Below are 23,661 nucleotides of genomic sequence, written 5' to 3'. Positions count from 1 at the left end.
CATATTTGTACCTATGTATGTACATATCTATATGATATATATATATATATATATATATATATATATATATATATATGTACTTATGTGCTTTTATATATATGCACATCTTCTTGGTTGGGACTTCTTTATATCGAAACAAAGCATGAACTGAAAAAGTCTATTTGAAGGGGGCGCATCATTCCATTAATGGTTGAACTTAGCGTCTTGTTCGGAAATACTTATAATTTAAGACTATAATTACAATGCTTATAATCTTTTTTGTTTGTTCAAAGGGTAATATATAGGTGCGAATATTTTTTTTTTTTTTTTCGTTCATTCGAGTGCATATTTTCTTCTCCATTATTGAGAAATGAAGCATTAATCATTGCCACTTAGGTATACGTATATACTTATACATGTATTAATATGTCAGAGCTGCAAATGTACATTATAGAAGCAAGGTTTTTAGCGCTTTTCTGCATAACTATTATATTTTATTTTCGTTATGAAATACACTAGGCATATTTTGAATTAGAGAAGCAGGTAAGTAATGCGCCTTAAGAAGGTGTAACAATCTACAGTGCCACATAGCAAAATGTAAAAACAAGCTATTTATAGCTCTTAATAATAAAAAAAAAAGGAATATATCACCTAATACCACGTTTACACAATTTTTGAGAAATTCCGAAAAATTGGGAAAATACTTTACAGTAGATCATCTTGAAGCGATCATTTATTTCTAATATTTTGTTTTTAATTTTATTTTTATATATGAATTCTCCTTTTTCTTAAAAATTTGAAATGATATAATCATCCATCGGTTTTTCAAATACACACCAAAATGAATAGCTTTATGGGGAAACAGAAAAAAAAAATTTTAATAAAGGACATTTTACCACTACAGGGCATGTGTAAATGCCATAAAAAAAAGGGCAACAGCTAGGGTGTTATTCATACACATATATATATATATATATATACACATGATTAAATATAGGAAATATATATCGTGTACATGTTTGAACTTTTCCATATTTAGCTGAAAAACTTGTAAGATATATGAAAAGAACTAAAATGAATAAATTATAGGCTAAATAAAATGCTTTCTAAGAAGAGAAATTATTAGATTTATTGTTGTACAGATCATGTAAAAGGGATGTAGGTATAATTTACTTAAAAATTAGGCATCTAATAATATGGGGGAATTTTATTAGCCTATTTTTTTTTTTTTCTTTTACGTTTCTATTTACCTCTTCTTTTTTTTTATAGCTATTTTTCTTTTTTGCTTTTCCTGCACACACATATTTCGCGTAAAGTTTGTACTTATAGTACGAAAAACTCGTAAGCCCATTGTGTTCTTTTTTTCATTTTGTATATTACGCAGAAAACGTGAGTAACACAATATGTAAAAAAAAAAAAAAAAATATGTATTATATGTACTATGTATAATATAAAATGTTATTCATTTATTTATTTGCCTCTTGATGGGTTTGCTAAATATATATATATAAGATGAAACAAAGACTTAGTTCCCTTTTTTTTTTTTTTTTTTTAAAAGTAAAGTTGTACATATTGTGCTATTTAGTTAAACGTTGCACATCGAAACCTTTTTCCTTTCTATATTTGACAACTGTTCTATTTTATCTTGTTATGTTTTATCTTACTTTAATTTATGCATAATTTATCTCATTTTACTTTATTTTATCTTTATTTTATTTATTTTTGTGGAACTGCAAAACTTTACAACTCTTTTTTCTACCCACTTTTGTATTTTGTAATAAAAAAAAAAAAAAAAAAAAAAAAAAGATCATTACATTTTAATGACTATAATGTGCTATCTTTTTGTAGATAAATGTTTTGTGTATATATATCTTCCACTTTTTTTTCTTTTTTTTTTTTTTTTTTCTATAAATTTTTTAAGTCCTTTTTTTATTTTAATATTTAAAAAAAAACCTTAAAAAAATAAAAGGAAGATTATTGAATGACGTAGATATACAATTATTTCCTTAAAAAAAAAAAAAGATGAGCCACACATAATTTTTTTTTTTTTTTTTTTTTTTTTCTCTAAGTTGAAATATCGTTTATAGGATAATGTTACAATGTGGTAATTATATTAACAACATTAAACACAAATATAGTATAAAACAGCACAACAAAGTACATTACAGTACAATATGGTACATTATGGTGCAATGTAGTTCATTATAGTATAATATAAAATAATAATAAAGGAAAAAAAAACGAAGAAGTTTAATTTACTTTTTCGTATGAATGTATTGATTTTTGCTTCTTTACGTTTTCATAACTGTACCTTGAGCTAAATTTTGATTTAAATGTGTTTTTAAGTTTTATTACTGTATACTTTTTAAGATATTAACTGTATTAATAGTTATTACATATTATTACTTATTATTTGTTACTGTTTTTTGTTATTATTTTTAAGTGTTTCTTATACTCTACCGATTATTTGTGTATATTAATAGAAAATTTAGATTTTTAAAATTAAATATGTTACATGTTACATTATATGTGCTACATTTTATATGGTACACTTAGTAGAACACTATACATGAAATATTCATAGTTTTTGCTATAGCTGTTTTTTTTTTTTTTTTATAAAAATAAATTAATAGTAATTTTTAAATTTTGCATTAAATAAATGTGAAAAAGCTGATTTTTAGTAGTTTATATTTCTCAAATTAATTATTATTTTTTGTTAGGAGAGCATTCGGTACACCTGCGCCCGTCGCGTAAAAATGCATTATATATATATATATATAAACAGATACATATATAAACAGATACATATATAAACTTATACATATATAAACAGATACATATATAAACTTATACATATATAAACAGATACATATATAAACTTATACATATATAAACTTATACATATATAAACATATACGTACATAAATATATACATATATAAACGCATATATAAATACATACAATTATATGTGCGTTTGTACGTATTTTTATGTGAGCATGTTTCACTACTCGGTTCGCCTTGCAAGTTAAGACCAGGTCTTATTTTACACACCCGTAGAGGAGATAAAAAAAAAAAAGAAAGGTTTGCATATGCAGGATGAAGGAATATGAAAACTTAGAATTTCTAAAAAAGAAATTTAGCCCATTACTTTATATATTTAGAAAAGATGATGAAAACGAAATAAAAAAATATTTAAAGAAATGTACATTTGCAGCTATTATAAAAAAGTATAAAAGTTCTTGTTCATCAAATGAATATGAAAACACAATGAAACCTAGACCTAGTATTTTTATGAAGAATTTATTTCCTAACTATTTTGAAAATCCTACTCATGTTTTCAATAAATTTTATGGCAATGATATTTCAGAGAAAGGGAAATTTCTTAGTACAAAAGATGCACAAAGGAATAGTGAGGTAATGACTTACAGTCATAACAGTATATTAAATAAAAATATTTTAAATTCGAAATATTTCCCCCATATTTTAAATAATAATGTTGTACGGTGTGCAGAAGATGAAGATTTAGACTTGGATGAATTGGAAAAGGAATACATCGTAGTTAAAAAAGTCTACAGTTTCGTTCAAGAGGGCCCTAGCTTTTATATGTATATTTATTAGTTTTTCCTTTTTTCCATTGCAAAAGATATATTTTGTGCCCGCGGTATAGCTGTACATCGGCATAGCAGCACAGTGGCATTTAATTATAGCGTCGCTGTTGTGCCGCTTTTTTTTTTTTTTTTTGTTTTTGTTTCATCATTTTTTTGTTCTTTCGTTTTTTCGTTTTTTCGTTTTTTTGTTTGCTTATTATCACCATTCTTTTTATTTCGTTATTTTCGTTTATTAAGATTATCCTCCATTTTACGAATATAAACATATATATATATATGTATATATATATGTATATGTGCCCCTTTTTAATTAACTACCTCCCATAGTTGTATTTACTGTAATTACTTTTCCTTCTTGTTAAACCCTCCCCCGCACCAATCTCTTTGCGTTTTTGTGTTTTATGCCTTTTATCATATATATATTGAAATGTTGTGCTTATATTTAGTATCTCTTTTTACAAACATAATTTTAAAAAAATAAATTTAAAGTAATATTTAAAGTAATTTTAATGTAAATTTAAAAGCTAATATTTTTAAGTAATAATTTTTATGTTAAATCCGCACATGTGCTAGAACTTTTTGATAAAATCAAATCAGATTAACAAAAAAAAAAAAAAAAAAAAAAAAAAAAAAAATTTAATCTGACCTGAGCATGAAAAGCTAGCTGTACAAATTGTGGTAATTTTTTATTTCACATTAATGATCTTAAAAATTTATTAAGCATGCTGTTTTATTTATTTTTATGATTCTCTTGAAATGCACTATGTGAAGTGTAAAGAGGGTGAAACAGTTGAGTATGGATACCCACAAAATGAACGAAAAATGACTAAAATACGAACAAAAATCGAAGAACAAATATAAAACAAACAAAGAACAAACAAAAAACAAACAAAAAACGAACATAAAACAAATGGAAAAGGCCCCCAATGGGGCACAAAACAGCGTACAGAATATAATTTAACCTATCACAAAAAATAATATAAAATATACCAAACAATATAACTTAATATATCTCGAAAGAGGTGAAAAAGACGCTTGGCCGGCATCGTTGCTCATAATTTGTCAGAGCAAACTTCGTAAAAGAGCTTTTCGGGTATTGTACATTGTGGAGTAATTTGTAAATAAAAAAAGAAAAAGAAGAAGCAAAGGAAGGAGTAGACGAAGGAATAGACGAAGGAGTAGACGAAGGAGTAGACGAAGTAGCGGAAAAGGCAGAAGTAGAGGACACGAACAAATTAAAGGTTAATCTGTTTCCCCCATTTTAGGGCACACATATATATATATATATATATATATGTATATATATATGTATATAATTCCTCATCCCCGCCAAACAGTAGCCCAACATGAATGGCATTAGCAGCGCTATTGAGAAAGAAGTAATTTACTACCAAATACTGGAAGAGGAGAAGGAGTGTTTCCACGATATTTTACTTAACGATATATGGGATACCTGTGAAGATACCGAAAATGAAGGAAGTGAAAATAACTACCAAATAGATGCGAATAATTTCATCTTTTCAAATATACCCAATAACATATTTGAAAATTACGAAGAGGATGAAACATACAATAAAGTGGTTAACTTACTGAACAATACAGAAACGAATAATGTAGATAAAAAAATTGAAGAGAATGATAACTTTATTAGTGGTATAACAAGTATAGATATAAAAAATTATATGACCTTTGATCCAATGTTCATTAAAATTTATCATGAAAGGAGGAATATAGTAAGTGGTACAGCACATAACACAGCAAATAGTAACTCCTATAATGTAAAAGAAAATTTTTCCAATGAAGAGGAACAGAATGAACAACTAACAAATCAGAGAAAATTAAATAACGAAATAGTAGCACCTGACGAAAGTGACGATGAAATATACACTCCAAAAGCGCTCAAGTTGAAAAAGAAAAAAAAAAGTTATCTGTCTGACGATACGGAGAATATAACCAGTATCTCAACGAAGAAAATTATACAGAAAAAAGGAGAGTATTCATCTGATGATAGGGAGTTGCAGGAGGGGGAAAAAAAGAAAAAGAAGAAGAAGGGCAACTATTATGGAGGTGCTTATCACAATACTGATGAAGATAAAGATGATGATGGTTCGGATGACCTCCCTAGCACCAATGTGTCAAAGAAGAAGGGTGCCTTCTCAAACGCATTGGACGTTTTGGTTAAGAGAAAAAACGAAAAGAATGAAGAGGCAATAAAAGCATTCAACTATATCAATTTAAAAAAAAGGAATAGAAATAATGTGTTAAAGAGTGGAAATAGTAACAACAATGATGGTAATAATAATAATGAGAACTCGAAGAGTGCAAGTCGAAATGACAAGAGAGATGAAAAAAGAAAAAATTGTAGAAAAAATATGGATGATTCAAAGGATATGGGTGAAGAAGTGCCTGAACAATATATGCATCTAATTGAACAGGGGTTGGATGTAAATGTGGTTAGATATGCTTTGAGTATGAAAATAAATTCAAATGAACAAGTAAAAGAAACAGATATAATTGGTTTACACGATATAAAAAAAATTATAAAAGATAAAATTGTGAATGTTATATTAAGACCAGATTTATTTACTGGTTTAAATAGAGCAGCTAAAGGAATTTTATTATTTGGTCCACCAGGGACAGGTAAAACAATGATAGCAAAATGGGTAGCTTCTTCATGTAAATGCTCTTTTTATAATGTAAATACATCTTCTCTATTTAGTAAATATATTGGTGAAACTGAGAAAATTGTTACTAGTTTATTTAAATGTGCAGAAGTGGATAATCCTTCAATTTTATTTTTTGATGAAATTGATTCTTTCCTTGGTATGAGGAAAAAAGATGAAGATGATACAACTATAAGAATTAAAAATCAATTATTACAAATGATAGATGGTATTAATACAAAAAAAGATGTTATGATTGTTATTATTGGAGCAACTAATAGACCTGATATGATAGATGATGCAGCTTTGAGACGATTCAATAAAAGAGTATATATACCTCTTCCAGATTTACAAGCAAGAAAGGATCAAATACGTTATATTTTATCAAAACATACACATTCAGGATTTAAACTTACTGAACAAGAATTAGACAATATTTCTCATAAACTAGTAAATTGGAATGGTAGTGATATTTATCATTTATGTTCAAAGTGCTATGAATATGTTTATGATGATGCTGTAGAAAAATATAATGGTATACAGAACATACCCAACACTTCTATATTCAGAGCTATTAAATATGACGACTTTATTAAAGCACTCAAACAGGTTAACACCTCTTATAAAAATGTATTCGATTACGACGAATGGAGTAAAATGCACAGTTCGCTGTAGTTTACCTTGATCCTTTTTTTTTTTTTTTTTTTATAAGCTCACGAATTTCGAGTAGATGAGAGGATCATACCCAGTTGTAAGAGTATACATATAAAGTATCTCAGTGTCCCCGTTTCTCAACCTAGTTGAGGAATTTTAGCGCGACTATATCCGGTTTCTCTTTTTTTCCAATTTTTATTTTTTTTTCCCCTCCATCTGTCCATGCAGCCATCAAGCTATTAACCATCCTTCTTTTTCCTTTTTTTCAACCTTGCTATTTCTTACCCTTAACCACTTGGCTGTTGCTTTAAGTTTGTGCCATTTCATTTGTTTGTTGGTCTGGGAGTGCTGCAAATTTATCATCAACACTGTTATCATAACAATTATCATCAGTATTATTATTGTCGTATTGTCGCTCGAGTTATTTTATTTTTTTTCTTTAATAATGCACCACTACTGATATTTGTGCCGTAAAATATGCGCATATTATTTGCGGTTTCCTACGAGAAGGGCTGCGCTAAAATGATTACCTTTAAACTTTCAACTTTTTACTTTTAACTTTTAAATTCGAACTTCCAAATTCGAACTTTTTTTTTTTTTTTTTGATATGCAAGAAAAAGGAAGCTCAGCGGAACAGAGCTAGTTAACACACCTCCTCGACTTATTTTCTCTTTCAGTGTGAATTGAGGAATAGTCGAAATAATGAGAAACTTTTCCTTACCCTTTTTAGAAACTATAAGGCAGTTTTATCACTTGCCTAATTTTCACTTTAACTGTGGGTCTTTTTCATTCTCCAAAAAGGGGTCAGCATGTTACCCATACACATGCACATCGCTGTATATATATATATATATATACGTACATGGACTTATCTACCCATGCACTTACATTCATACATACATGTGTAGATGTATACATTCGCAAATACACTACAATGACCTTACTGAACTGCGCATTAGTCGTAGACAGTTGCGCAGTTTAGAAAATATTACAGTGGTCCATAGTTAAATAATTTTGAGACCGAAAGTAAAAACGTTAAATGGTTTCAATGGGGTGGTGGTGGTGTCTCATTGTACAAAACAAATAAGAATAATTACATAAAAAAAAAAAAAAAGAAAAAAAGACGTAGTATATTTTATTTGTGCATGTATTTTTTCGTCTACTTTATATACCTACTATATCTACAGGTTAAAATGGAAAGTGACAATAAAAATGAAAAGATTTTTAACGTAAGCATTAACAGCGCCAAGTTTGTTAGTGCACATGCACATAGGGGAGAATACAGAAATGTAATAAAATGAGGAAAGTATCCAGTACCTTGGACTAAAACAAAATATACTCAATTAAAGAAGTAATTTTCGGAGTGGAGTTAAATTTTCCGTTAGTGACCATATCTGCGAAGGAGCTACATTCACAAATACATAAAAAAGGGATATGCATATAAAAATCAAAGAATCTAATTTTTACTATTTCTCGATTTCGGCCTGGGCAAGCAAGTCATCTTCTTTTTTTTATTTAAATCATTCTTATTTAATTTTTTATTGGTATTTTCAACTTGCTCAATGAATTGAATTTTGTCTTTACTATTTTGGGAAATATTTGAATTTGTTTTTTTCAAAAAAGCAATGTTACTCTCGTTATCGTTATTATCGTCCTCTTCCTGCTGCTTCCTCTGCTTCTGCTGCTGTATGTCGTCTCTTTTCAAATGTGCTATGTCAGCCCCTTCGGCATTCTGAAGGTTGTTACATAAACTTTTTTGTTCATTAAAACTTATCTTTTTTTTTGTATTATATTTCTTACTTTTTAAACCATCAATTCTTGCTTTGTTCACCTCATAACCTGTTGTGATTATCTCGTCTAGATCGCTGAAAATATCACTAAGGTCCGAATTTTCATGCAAATTGTAATTTTTATGAACATGGTCAGAATTTTTATTCTTATAATTAACACTACGATATTTTTTAGAAAAGTCATTTTCTTCACGAATTTTTTGTTTTCGTTCATTTAGCATTACCACATCTGATTTAAGTTTTTGAGGAGTTCTCCTCGATGAGTCTCTTGTATTAGAAATATAACTGTTGTTATTTCCACCGTTAGCATCTTTTCCCCTTCCTTGATAATCGTTATACGGATCATTATCGGCATTCATGTATGATATAGTAGCACTTGCGCTTTTATGTCGATCGTACATTTTTTTTATTTTTGTGTTTTTGATTTTTTCTTCTCCTACTTTGTTTCCTTCACTATCGGTATGCTCATAACTGTGAGAAGTGTCACCCCGATAGTTTTTGCTGTCACTGCTAAGGTCATTTTTCCGGTCATTTTTCTGGTCATTTTTCTGGTCATTTTTCCGGTCATTTTTCTGGTCATTTTTCCGGTCATTTTTCTGGTCATTTTTCCGGTCATTTTTCCGGTAATTTTTGTAATCACTTATGCGACTGTACTTGCTACCGAAGTTGTCTCCAAAATTGCTTCCCCCTTTTCGAGAAGTGGAAGAGGATTTATCATTTGAATCTTGATCATCTGAACTTTTTGTTCTTTGCTCAGTTTTCCCACTTTTTCCACTGTTCCCCCGTTCAGAATTACTAACAGATTTGTGAGAGTGAATAATCGAATCCGTATTGTAATTATTAGTATGCTTCGAAACGACGTTACAATTTTCCTTGCCCATTTTAACAACAGAAGGAGATAATTCCTCAGCGCTAGTAGTATTATAATAGGTTTTTATAAAATGAGTAAATATTTCTTCTTTTTTTATACTTAATATTTCGTTATATATGAGATTATCAACAGATGAATCATTCACATTGTCTATATCGAGACGAAGTCCATCAAAGTTTTCATATTTCTTATTATAAATTTTGTCATATATATTTAATTTATTAATTTTTTTGTCTATAATTTTATAAAAAGTAAAACAACTAAAAGCTATATTTTCCTTATATGCTTTTAATATGATAATATCAATATCTTTGTATAACTGATTTTTATATTTCCTTTTTATTGCTTCATTACCTACTGAAAATTTTTCAAAGGTTAACATATATTCAATCTTTAGTTCATTTATTAAAGTCAGAAATAAGTTTGGTTTCATGGGTAATTTATTTTCGATTTTTTTTCTTATATGAAATAAAAAATTCTGTGTAAGAACATTATATAACATTTTGCTTTCAAAATTTTCAATTTTTTTTTTTAAATGATTTGGACTATAGAATATATTATTATTCGTTGTGTAAATTAGCATATTAAGATATTTATATATATACATTGCATTATTTTTGTACATGTTATCTATACTCCTTCCATGTACATATAACTCTTTTTTTATTTTTTTTAGTTCAACCATGTAGTCAGTGTTAATAGTTAATTCGTCTTCATCTGTATATATGTAAGGTAAAAAGAATAAACTCTTTTTTGTCAAAAAATTTAGGAAGCATTTCACTTTTTTCTGCAAAATTGTATTATTAATATTGTCTATTAATGTGTTGAAATATTGGAGTGTATATGAGTTCTTCAGGTTATCATTTTCGGTCTTATGACCATCACGATTCACAGCACTACGATTTACCATTTCATCATTTGCCTCTTTCATTTTTATGAAATCCTCTTTGTTTATATCTCTCAAAACAAACACAAAATAAGGAACAAAAAAATTATCTTCGTCAAAATCTTCACTGCTACTGTTGTCCTCATTATTTGAATTCGATCTACTACTGTTACTATTATCCATACTAATATCATATGAAATTCTTTTATTTATTTTTTGTTTATTTTTATGAAGCAGTGTACCATCCGTATTCGACCTAGTTATGTTCCTATGTTTTTTTTTTTTTTTCTTCTTTTCTTCTTCATATATTTTTTTTTCTCTATATATTATATTTTCCTTAATCTTTTTGATTATATCATAGTAGTCCGCCAATAAGGAAAACATATCCATGTAATTTTGGTTGTTTATATGAAAAATAATGATATTGGAAAAGTAAAAGGACAGGGTTACAAATTTGTTTATCTCTCCGCAGTCGCTGTTATTTATGCTTTCTGCAATACCAGTGTTTCCAATGCTGTCAATAGTTCCAAAGTTTTCAATGCTTCCGGTATTGCCAAAACTTCCAATGGTTTGTGTACTTCCAGTATTGTCAATAAGACCAATGCTTCCAATGCTTCCAACGCTTCCAACACTTCCACTACTCGAAGTGTTTCTGTTCGGGAATCCGTCCATTCCTTTTGGAGTTAACTTATCGTAGTCCAAATAAATATAGTTAATTCTATTTTGACTTGCTGTCATATAAGCATAAATACAATTCTGTTCTTTACCACTTTCTCTAATAAAACTGTTCATTTTTTCTTTGTTTATGATGAAATTCGAGAAGGTCGAGGAACCCGTTTTCCTCCCAATGTTGCTGATGACGACTGTATTTTTATACTTCAATTTTTTAAAAATCTTCTTAAAGTCTTTGTTAATTTTTAGCATCATACAACGTCCAGAATTGTCGGGGACCTTACCGCCAGTTTTACTGCCCTCCCTAACGCTGCCCATGCTCGTAGAGGCATCCTTTTCGGAGCAGATAAACAACATAGGCCTCTGAGTATAAACATCACTAAGACATTTATCACTATATATATCTATAACGTTGTCATCACACAGGTTAGATATGCTAATACTTGTTTGGTATATGCTATGGAGTCTTTCGTTTAAAGGAGTTATATCATCACTACCATTTACTTTGTAGTCATATACATTATTTCCATAAAGTTCTCTTCCACTTCTGTTTTTCATATATTCTGAACTATCAACGAAATTATGATGATTATACTGTTCACTATTCTGCGCAAAAAAATTGTTGAAATTTAACCTTTCCATATCCTTCGGGTTATTATTGGAGTTGCTACTGTTGATCTTGTCATGGCCACTCCTACTATTCATGTTACCATTTCTATTCCTGTGTATATTCGCTTCATTCAATCCCCTTAATATGTTACACTTAGTAGTATTTTTGTAATGTCTATCATAATCTCTGTTTAGACTTATTTTATTTATAATAAATTCTTTTCTTGCATTCAGAAAACTTTGTTTCGATAAATAGTCTTCATCAAAAAGATTTCTATAATTGCTCTCATACTGATGTAATAAATAATCATATATATCATTTTCATATAATTTATTTTCATATGCTTCATAACTCTCTTTTTCCTTTTTATTCATTTCTTTATAAGGATCATAGTGATTCTTAACAGCATAGTAAATAATTTTTTTATTCTTTCTGTAGTCGTACACTTCTAAAAGATTTTTTTGGCGACCCACATTCTCTTCTTCGCAATCGTTCCTGTTCGAGATTCCTCTACCACTGGCAATGCTTCCATCATTGGCTATGCTTCCACCATTGGTCGTGCCTCCACCATTGGGCATGCCTCTACCACTGGCTATGCTTCCACCATTGGTTGTACCTCCACCATTGGTCATACCTCTACCACTGGCTATGCTTCCATCATTGGCTATGCCTCCACCATTGGTTATGCCTCCACCATTGGTTATGCCTCCACCATTGGTTATGCCTCCACCATTGGTTATGCCTCCACCATTGGTTATGCCTCCACCATTGGTTGTGCCTCCACCATTGGTTGCGCCTCTATCGATAGCAATAGCATCATCATTCACTATGTCGTTCCTACTGCTAACCTTTTGATTCACATGGTTAGGAGTATCTGCATGAATGCCCTCCCGTCTTACTGCGTTATTTTTACCTGACTTGTTCATGTGAACATATGGTGGAACAACTACATTAATCTGATCAACATTCTTGTTTATGTTTCCATTATTATAAGGAGAGTTTAATTTTCCTTTACTATGAAATCCTTTATAATTTAGCACTTCACTCTGTGCAGGAACATATCTTTTATCTACATTATTATCAATTAAATTAGGAAAATTACAAGAATCAATGTTGTTCTTATGACTATCATATTTACTATATGCAAACGTATTTCCTTTTAACGGGCGAGCAAATGATACATCTGAAAAATCTTCATTAAATCCATTCTGTATTATATTCTTTTCATTATAACTATCTAATGATGTAAAATGAGACGGCTCTTTTTTCTTATTAATTTTTTCATCATATACATTTTGATGATTATATAAATCATGTACTTGATTCTTTGATAACAAATTTTGAATATTACATTCTTCCACAATTTTATCAAAAGGTAAAATGCTCGTTAAATTTTTCTTACTATTATAACAGACATTATTAATACTATTAGTCTCTTTTATTTTTTTAATCTTAAATTTATCTTCTTTGAAGAATCTTCCTAGAGTATCCACGTAGTTATTATGTACACTGCTGTTATGCAGACCACTATTAAGCAATCCGCCATTATTCATGCCGCTATTGTTCATTATATTACTATTCATGCTGCTATTATTCAAGCTGCTATTATTCATGCTGCTATTATTCATGCCGCTATTATCCATACTTCCAATATTAACATTATCATTGTATATATTACCACTTTTTATGTTTATACTATTATCATTTCCATTGGTAGTAGGATTAATTTTCCTAATCTCCTTCTCGCTGAGAATATGCATATCTTCAGGAGTGCTATTATCAGTTATATTCATATAAATATTATTTTCTAATGCTGCAGAATGCAATAGTTGTTGATAATTACTATTATTTGGAGGTATATATTCCTTCTGAATTCCCTCCGAATTGATATTATTCTCATAATGACCAGTATCACAATTATATATGTAACTATCTTTGTTTATCTTTCCGACACCTCTTACATTATGTAGGTTATTCATTTGTCTAATTTTAAAACTATATTTTCTATTTAAGTTGGATGGCGAATTTTCGACTTATTCATATTCTCGCCTTACAAAAGGCATTTCCGTTTTTGAAAAAAAATACTGGCGCGGGGGTTATCTAATCGTGAGTGATACATGTATATATATATACGTACGTACGTATGTATGTATGTATGTATGTATGTATGTATGTATGCATATACACATCACTAGTGTGCGACTACACTCGTTAAATCTATCTGACTTGCTCTACATATGCACATACAAATATACATTCAAACATACCCTACGTTTTCAAAATTTATGCGGTTGAAAAAATAATAATTATACTAAAAAGTTAAAAGGAGTACACGGTTAATACTGGACCAAGCGATGCTCTTTTACTTACAAAAAAAAAAAAAAAAAAAAAAAAAAGTAAACGGAAAAAGACTACACAAAAAGGTAAACAGAAAAAAGACTACACAAAAAAGGAAAGAGAAAAAAAAATTACACAAAAAAGACCACACAAAAAATTAACAATACAATATATGCTGATAGAAAAAAAAAAAAAAAAGAAGGAAATGTTGATCTGTTAGAAAGCAGCAAAAGTCTAACAAAACGGAAATACATATTTGACATGCATTTATTATTTAAAAATAAAAATTTTCCTGTTTAATTGTGTTCTTTAAAAAAATATTTTTTTCTTTTCTTTTTTTTTTTTAACAAAGGTAATACCAAAACATTTTTAAAAATATTGAAAACATTACAAAAATATATGAAAATGCTTACACATTCGTACAAAAATATTTACTTTTTTTTTTTTTGTTTTTCTGTTTTTGTTTTGTGTATTTAAAAATGGAAAAGATAAACTGACAAAATTGTATAACTGGTAAAATGCTTAAAAATATGCACACTTAGAAACAAATAGGAATAACAAGTTTTTTTTTTTCTTTTTTCTTTCTTTTTTTCTTTTTTTTTTTTTTTTTTTTTACTAATTTTTCATATTCATTTTTACAAATTGCGATTTGTGTTGAACTTAAAAAAATACAAAAGTAATTTTTTAGGGTAAATTAATAAATGTTTTCAATTCAGTAAACAAATTTTCCCAAATGCATATATGTGTAATTTGTATGCGTCCGAATTAGGTAAAAACGCATTTTTTTTCGCTACTTCACTATGCATATGCATACGTACAATATACGGGTATGCACATATATGCGAATAGGAACGTATTAAACAGGTACGTATAAAATTTGCACATATAATTATATACTACGAACATGTGCGTATAATTATATGCTACAAATATGTACATATAAAATGTGTACATAAACTTGTTAATTTTTTTTTCGTGCACTTGAGAAGTATGCTGAATATGTAAATTAATTTGTGTAAACATATGCATATATACCCACGTACATACATACATACATACATACGTACGTACATACATATAAACATACTTATACGCGCAATGTGCATATTTTTGGGGAGAAGTTCTTTAAAGTAGACTAAAACGTTTTGCAGTATTATTTGACATTGATTTCTTCATGAACTAAATATTTTTAAAAGTTACCGTTACGCATTCTTTTTTTTTTTTTTTTTTCTTTTTTTTTTTTTAATGTTAATTATGCATTTTTCTAAATTTTAAAAATCTTAAATCGTGCTCTACGAGTAATTAGTGCTATGTTTAGCTTTTTATTTTGCGTTATTTAAATATTTGACCTTTTATCTACATATCTCTATAATATATACATGTATACATACATTTGTATGTATGCAGATGTTCATGCATAAAAGTACTTATTTGTAGATAATCAAATTATGAACATTCTTTTTACACTTTTAATCATTCCATGATAAGGTGCAATATTTCAAAAATATTTTGAGAAAGACTGAGAAAAAAAGGAATAAGCTAATATTTTATTAAGTTTTTTATGTATTATTCACTCATTAATTACTTATAATATGTAATAATTTTTTATCTTTACCAATATAAGACAACTCCATATGAATACATTACAATGTATTTTATACACATGACGGATATTGGCGCATGCCCCTTTTGATTTTTTTTTTTTTTTTTTTTTTTTATTACTTTGGAATATTGGAGTGAATCTTTAAAAGTACGCACATATGTATGTATGTATGTATGTATGTGTGTATGTATGTATGTGTGTATGTATGTATGTATGTGTGTATGTATGTATGTGTGTATGTATGTATGTGTGTATGTGTGTATGTATGTATGAATGTATGTGTGTATGTATGTATGTATGTATGTGTGTATGTATGTATGTATGTATGTATGTATGTATATATATATATATATATATGTATATATATATATATATGTTTGTGTATTTTTTATTTTGTTTAGTTTTTTTTCCCCTTGCGGTTAGCCTTTTTTGGGAATATATGAAAAAAATGCTACCATGAAGAGAAAGAGAAAAAATTGTATTGGGCTTTGTAACTGTTCCTTTGACCAATTTCGAAGTAACTAGCTAAAAAAAATTACGTAATTCTAAATTTGTGGAAGCTGGTGTGTATGTGCAGCATATGTATGTGTGCGGACCATGCGTAATGGTGCCTAGAGGCATGTACTAGATAATGTATCTTTACATATATGCAATGTTTCTAATACTTTGAATGACTAAAAATGCAGTAGTTATTTCCTTATTTATGAGATATTGTTTAACATGTTTTGTGGGTTTCCATTTACCACTTAACTTTTTAGGGGGAATTGAGTTTCTGAAAGAGACGGATGCAATACTAGATGAAGACATATTTTTAATTTTAAAAAGAGTATGCTCCTTTTTGTTTTTCTGTGTAAAGAATAACAAATTCGACTATTTATACAATTATTATGATAAGAATTACAGTAATAGTGATAAGAATAGTAATAGTAATAACAGTAGTGTAAATAACAATAGCGCCAATAACGATGGCGGTAATGAAAATAGTGAGTGTAAAAGGGCGGAAAAAGACAAGGCGAACAATAATGAGGATAAAATAATTGATATTAAAGACATGTTTTTAGAGAAAAACGATATAATTGAAGATTATGAATTTGTTCATGAGGATTATATAATAATAAAAAATATAAATCGGTTGCTACTAAATAAGTTAGTAGATAATTATGTTGGTTATACTTGGCTATGTTTAATTTTGTCGGAGTATTTAAATAACCTTGATGGTTTTATTAAGTATCTAGAGAAAGAAAAAAAGGAAGAAAAAAATAATGTCTCAAAAAAAAAAAAAAAGTTTTACAAAATTGTCAAGAAAATAGAACAATTGAACGGAACTAGCCAACTTAAATATTACTATAATAAGAAAAAATTAGGAAGTGAAAAAACGATTGACACTGATTACGAAAGGAGAAAGAACACAGTTATTACAAAACCAAATTATATGAATTATTTGTATTGTTATTACGGCAATTTTTGTTCATCCGGTAATACTAATAATGATCAGGTAAGGAGTAAAACGGAAGGACTCAGAGATAGGGAAAGAGAAGGAGAAAGAGAAAGAGAAGGAGAAGGGGAAAGAAAAAACTTGTGTTATTTAAATGATCTTGAAGATAGTTATAGTTGGATTTTCAGAGATGATGAAAAATTGACAAATGACAATGAAAGCAAAATAGAAAAAAACTCAAAATATTTTGCTAGTAGTGAAAATTATAACTTTCAGGAGAAACACTTAATTAGTGAGAAAGGCTTCTCCATTCAGACCCACAACGAACAGACGTGTGATAATAGAAGTGAACGTAAAAGTAGGAATCGATTCATTGGGAACACCCTTGACGATGCTCACAGTGGAGTGAAAACAGGTTTAGAGGAGAACAAGGAAGAATGTTACAGGGTCACTCAGAAAGAGGAGTGGAAAAAAAGAAAAAAGGAAAAGGAGGAAAAGAACGAGGAGGGGAAGGAAGAGATAGAGGAAGAACAAGAGCAAGAGGTCATTACCGCAAATGATGCAAATAATGCAAATGATGCAAATAATGCAAATGATGCAAATAATGCAAATGATGCAAACGATGTAAACGATGTAAACGATGCAAATGCAGGCAGTAGCCCCAATAAGGAGAATCTTGCTCCTCGAGAACGAGCCAATCCTGTTAATTCAAGGGGAAATATTTTTTTCGATAACGAAAAGGGGTACAATATGGGTGTAAGCGACAGTAAGGAGCAACGGAGTGGGCACAATGGACATAAGAAGAGTAAGAGAAGTGATAGAGGAAAAGGCGAAAAAATGAACGAAAGACGGAATAAGAGGAGAAAAAGGTGTAGAAGTGCGAGCTGCAGTACTAAACAAACCACGGGTCGAGACATGAATATAAGGGAGAACCGAAACGACGACAATCTGCATTATCTGTACAAAGCGTTGTGCGATTTCCTATCAACCAAATACGAAACAAACAAACTGCTGAAATTCATGGATGAGTACAGGGATATGTATGCATGGAAACCACCCCCTTTTTATTGGAAAATACTGAAGAATAAATATGTAGTTAAAGAAATATTAAAATTATATGAAGAGAGAAACTTAGATCCTTTTTTATCATGTTTGTATGAAGACTTTGTAAATAAATATTATTTTGAAGATAAGAATGAAAATAATATAACTACATATACAAGTAATTTTAATGTGTTCACATTACGAATAAGTGAAGAGATACAAAAATTCTTGTTATTAGAAGAGCCAGAAGAAGAAGATGATGTTTTAAATATATGTAAAAATATTTGTATTAGTGAAAATTCATATATATATGCTCAACTTATATTAGAGTATATATACCGAAATAATAATGATAATACTATGAGAAGACTGTCTCAGTATTTATGTCTTTACATTTTATATAAAGACATAAATGTTTATAACACGTGTAATAATTATTTTTCTAACATTGTGGAGAATGAAGTAAGTATTACTTATTTAATTTTCAAAATAAATAATTTACATAATTATAGTTCTTTATATACCATTTTTAAAAATATATATATGACAAGAAATAAAGGATGTATGAACATAAATCATACAGACATAATTAATTTACACCATTCTATAGTGCGCATTTTAAAAGTTTTCAATGGAAAAAAATTGCTTTTATTTGATTCAACATATTTATTTGGTTCACTCAATTTGTCTGGTTCATCCCATTCATTCGATTCGTCAAATTCGAAGAGGACCTTCTTTAAACAGAGGAATTGTAAGAACAACACAACACTTAGCAGGGAATATACTTCTCCTACAATTTTTTCTGTTAGTACTGATCCTAGGAGAGAAGGTTCTTCATATATTTTAAGAAGCTGTGATTATAATTCGAATTTTTCTGATAAAAATAGAAGCAATATCGAACAAGAAAATGCAAAAGGGAGGTTGTCAGAAGAGCAGCGGGAGGGTTACTCCCCCCGTTCCGTAGTAGGAGAAGCCATATCATGCGTTGATAATGAGGCGCAGATGGGTTTTCCTCCGGTGGGCGGCAATATTCATAGTAGCAGTATTCCCTATTATAGGGGCAATGCCCACAGTAGCAGTAATGTCGATAACAGCAGTTATGATCATTTCGCAGGTAGACCTGATGAGACTCGTGAAGATAATAAGGAGGATAGAGCTAATCCGAGTGGAGGTAGCAAATTGGGAGGTGATATTAACAGTACATCAGGAGGAACAAAGGTAGAAGCAGATGTAAGCGGAGATGGAGATGTAGCAGATATCCTGTCGAGCTACGGTAGTGTAGAAATAAAAAAGGAAGAAATAAAAAGGAAAAAAAAGAAGAGTGTCGTTAGTGAGTTTTTATTACCATCCGCATCTCAATATGGAAACAAGAATTACGATTATAATAAAGAATTCTTGAGGATAAATATATATGCAGAAAAAATACCTCTTATTCATATGAGAGATATATTTTTTATTAACAATATTATAAATATATATGTTAATAATAATGAACTATTTGGTAATAATATGTATAAGGTATATGCAAGGGTTCTTATTTTTCTCACAACGTATTCTCCCTATGAATATGTGTATAATCATTACTACTCTTCATGTTTTAGGGGAAAAAAAAGTGTCTTCAAAAAATACTCGAGCTCCTTTTTTAATGTGTACGATGATGCTATTTCTGTTTTTGTAAGGGAGGAGGAAGCAGATGAAGCTGATGAATTAGATGCAACGGATGAAGAAGACGAATCAGATGAAGTGGGGGAATGCCAGAACTCCGGCGATGATACATGTTTCGAATACTATTGCTCTGAAAAAAGGGAGGCAAGCGTATACCCTGATATGGATAAAAAAAGTAAGGGCAAAAGAACATATCAGCAATTTTTACAAAGTAAAAATGAACAACAGACAAGAAAATCTATACTAAAAAAAAAGAGTAATTACTCATATGGAAAAGAAATACAATTAATGGATAATAAGAACCATATGGATACAAATGTATCAGAAGAAAACATGTATAGAGATGAGACCAAGGAGAGATATGAGGTATATCTTCCATATACCAGTATAGGAGTAGGCGAAAATAGTGGAGTACATTTTGTGAGTACTTGTACTAATGATAAAGAAAAAGTGAGTAATGCTTCTTGTGGTAAAGGGAGCTACAAAGATTATCTTAAAGATAACATAACAGTAGAAGATAAAGAGGTAAGAGAAAAGGAAAATTATTGCACAGTTAGTACTCCTCTATATCCTAACAAAAGCACATATGGAAAAAATAGTAATAACTTGGAGCGTCTTTCAGTAAGTCAAAAGCTAAGTAGACAGTGTATACTTAATTACGATAAGGAGGAAAAATACGAAGAAGCAATTGATGATGATGCTCAGGGAAGATATATGTCAACCGGTGAGTTCGTAAAGGGAGAAGGTAAAGATAAAGAAGAAGAGGAGGAAAAGAAAAAAGAAAAGAAAAAAGAAAAGAAAAAAGAAAAGAAGAAAGAAAAGAAAAAAGAAAAGAAAAAAGAACATAAGAAAGAACAGAAAAAAGAACATAAGAAAGAACAGAAAAAAGAACATAAGAAAGAACAGAAAAAAGAACATAAGAAAGAGCAGAAAAAAGAGGAGGAAGAAGAACGACGTGAAGATACGTACGAATACTTCTCTAAAGCTGAAGTTCATCTGACAAACTTTGCTTCCGTTAAGGAAAATTATGGTGTAAAAACTAGCAACAAGTTAAAAGAAATAAGTAACACAGACAGTAATAGACCTCTTCCCAATAAAGAGCTTCCTTTTTTTAAAACCGATGGATTATATAAAAATGTAAGTGAACGTGTGATATTGGGAAGTAGCCTAGGGGAGAGAAACGAAGTGAATAACGACAAGAATAATCAAAATGACTTTCAACAATGTAGTAATAAGAATAGTATCTATCAGAAAAAGTGCGGTAACATGGTGGACGATATTTTCGAGTTGAAAACAGAAATTAGGTCATGTGATGAAGGAAAAAGTAGCATATTTCAAAATATAAAAAGTAAGAAAAAATTAAAAATAAACACATTAAATAAAAAAAAAAAGTGGTATTTTTATAAACTGTTTTATAAATTTCGAATTACATATAATAATTTTCTAAAATATACTCAAAATGAAATATTTCATATATACCAAATTATTCATGGTAATTATTCGGATTCAACAAAAGACAAATTGTTACTAGGAAGAATAAACAGTAACTTAGCAGCATCTATTATTTATAAATATGTATATAATAATGTTTATGAATATGTGAACTCGGTACAAATTAATTTGATATATCCTAAATTTATTTTACTCAAGTATATTGTTGACAAGTATCCTCAGAAGAGACACCTAACCCTTTCCTTTCTCAAGTAGGGCATTAGTAAGAGCCAAGGGGCCATATTCACATTTGTGTGCACATGCATGCATATGTGTACGTATGTATGTGCAGCATGTGCTTATCTGCTCGTACTCACTTCATACTGGTGTATATGAACACCTTACGTTGTGCGAATACGCACATTTATCCATCTGTATGTGCATCTTTATACATGTGTTTATTTTATTTTTTTTCGTCTTCCATTTGATTCCTAGGGAGCTGTACATATTCATTATTGAAAAAGAAAAAACCTCAGAGGAGTACGCAGAACTGAGAGAAAATCTCATCTTATTTTTCGTTTACCTAATCAGATTTGAAAACATGTTTTGTTACATAGTAAATATCATTAAGACGATGGTAAGCCTTCACGACGCGACATAACAACAATGATAATGATAACATTGTTAGTGATAACACTGTTAGTTATAACACTGTTAGTTATAACACTGTTAGTGATAACACTGTTAGTTATAACACTGTTAGTTATAACACTGTTAGTTATAACACTGTTGGTTATAACACTGTTAGTTATAACACTGTTAGTTATAACACTGTTAGTTATAACACTGTTAGTTATAACACTGTTAGTTATAACAACTATAATAATGATAACACTGTTAGTGATAACACTGTTAGTTATAACACTGTTAGTTATAACACTGTTAGTGATAACACTGTTAGTTATAACACTGTTAGTGATAACAACTATAATAATGATAACACTGTTAGTGATAACACTGTTAGTTATAACACTGTTAGTTATAACACTGTTAGTGATAACAACTATAATAATGATAACACTGTTAGTGATAACACTGTTAGTTATAACACTGTTAGTTATAACACTGTTAGTGATAACAACTATAATAATGATAACACTGTTAGTGATAACACTGTTAGTTATAACACTGTTAGTTATAACACTGTTAGTGATAACAACTATAATAATGATAACACTGTTAGTGATAACACTGTTAGTTATAACAACTATAATAATGATAACAATGATAGTTATAACAACAGCAATAATAAGAACAATAGTAATTGTAATATGCAACAAAATGAACTAGGCATTTTGCTTATTCCATTCAACTCCTTTCTATGCCTTTTACGTTAGGTTTATTTATTGGACAAGTCTCTGATAAGGCTCTTCATAATTAAAACGTTAAGTTATTGTGCACCTCCCTACGATTTTAAGTTTTGCAAATGTCTTCTTAACTTTATTTATCTAGTTTTAAAAAAAGGTACAAAAAATTTTTTGAGCGATGTAAGAGAATAACCATAAAAAAATGAGTGCACAAAAATGAGAAAAGTGAAGTGAGAGAGCACAAAGATGAGGGGAAAAGAAGAAAAGATAAAATAAAATAAAATAAAATAGAAAAACGGCCAAGTAGCTGTATGACCAAATCACACACACTGCAAAACTGCTTTTTTCATTTTTTAGAAGGTATATACTACAAGAATGATTTCAGAAAGGTGATAAACAAATTTCTGGATGATGTTGTAGATATGCATAAAATGTATCAAAATTCCAAAAGTAAAGAGGTAAGTAACCTACGCATATGTATTTTTATTTTTAATATTGTGCACCTCTCAATATGTATAGTTTTTATAGCTAGTTCAAATGCATAGGAAATGTACGTAGCGCCTTCACGCATGTTTAATGAATATTTTTTATTTGTCATAATGTTTTGTGTTTTTATTTAACTGTTAGTTTATTTGGTCATTTATTTGGCCATTCATTTGGTCATTTATTTGGTCATTTATTAGGTCATTTATTTGGATACTACATTATCTATTTATCTGTTTGCTCGTTTGTTTTCCTTTTTAGCTCTTCATTTTGAGTAATCATATCAGGGAGCAGATGGTAAAATCAGAAAACGAAATTGAAACGTGCTAATTTTTTTTGCCTATTTATTTTATAACTCATCTTTTTTTTTTTCTTTCTACTTTCTTTTTTCATATTTCTTTTTCTTCACGTTTTTAACATTTTTCTGTTTTTTATATAAGTAGAGAGATTAAGAGCACATGTCGTTTGAAGCATCGTGAGTGCATATATACACATCAGTCCGCACATACATGTATATGTATGTATATATATATTATGTGTATGTATCACCTCCTCTTTTTTA

The 23,661-nt window shown here is 29.2% G+C and overlaps 4 protein-coding genes across 4 annotated transcripts; 3 read left to right on the top strand and 1 right to left on the bottom strand.

Moving 5' to 3' along the window:
* Positions 1-3,076: 3,076 nt before the first annotated feature.
* Positions 3,077-3,598, top strand: MKS88_000897 (uncharacterized protein; the record flags this gene model as incomplete). The annotated part of the gene is made up of 1 exon (XM_067219540.1): positions 3,077-3,598. The coding sequence occupies one exon, from the start codon at positions 3,077-3,079 to the stop codon at positions 3,596-3,598; it is 522 nt and encodes a 173-aa protein (XP_067075265.1).
* Positions 3,599-4,934: 1,336 nt separating this feature from the next.
* On the top strand, positions 4,935-6,926 carry MKS88_000896 (AAA family ATPase; the record flags this gene model as incomplete). Its single annotated transcript, XM_067219539.1, has 1 exon — positions 4,935-6,926. One exon carries the CDS (start codon positions 4,935-4,937, stop codon positions 6,924-6,926), a length of 1,992 nt encoding a protein of 663 aa, XP_067075264.1.
* A 1,435-nt stretch (positions 6,927-8,361) lies between these two features.
* Positions 8,362-13,713, bottom strand: MKS88_000895 (protein CINCH; the record flags this gene model as incomplete). The annotated part of the gene is made up of 1 exon (XM_067219538.1): positions 8,362-13,713. The coding sequence occupies one exon, from the start codon at positions 13,711-13,713 to the stop codon at positions 8,362-8,364; it is 5,352 nt and encodes a 1,783-aa protein (XP_067075263.1).
* A 2,631-nt stretch (positions 13,714-16,344) lies between these two features.
* Positions 16,345-23,429, top strand: MKS88_000894 (uncharacterized protein; the record flags this gene model as incomplete). The annotated part of the gene is made up of 5 exons (XM_067219537.1): positions 16,345-21,521; positions 21,745-21,789; positions 21,938-22,641; positions 22,974-23,074; positions 23,361-23,429. 5 exons carry the CDS (start codon positions 16,345-16,347, stop codon positions 23,427-23,429), a joined length of 6,096 nt encoding a protein of 2,031 aa, XP_067075262.1.
* Between the last annotated feature and the right edge of the window lie 232 nt (positions 23,430-23,661).

Source organism: Plasmodium brasilianum, chromosome 3 (genome assembly GCF_023973825.1).
Source record: "Plasmodium brasilianum strain Bolivian I chromosome 3, whole genome shotgun sequence".
Classification (NCBI taxonomy): domain Eukaryota; phylum Apicomplexa; class Aconoidasida; order Haemosporida; family Plasmodiidae; genus Plasmodium; species Plasmodium brasilianum.
Note: the sequence above shows the minus strand (reverse complement) of the source record. Positions and strands in the feature narration are given on the sequence as shown.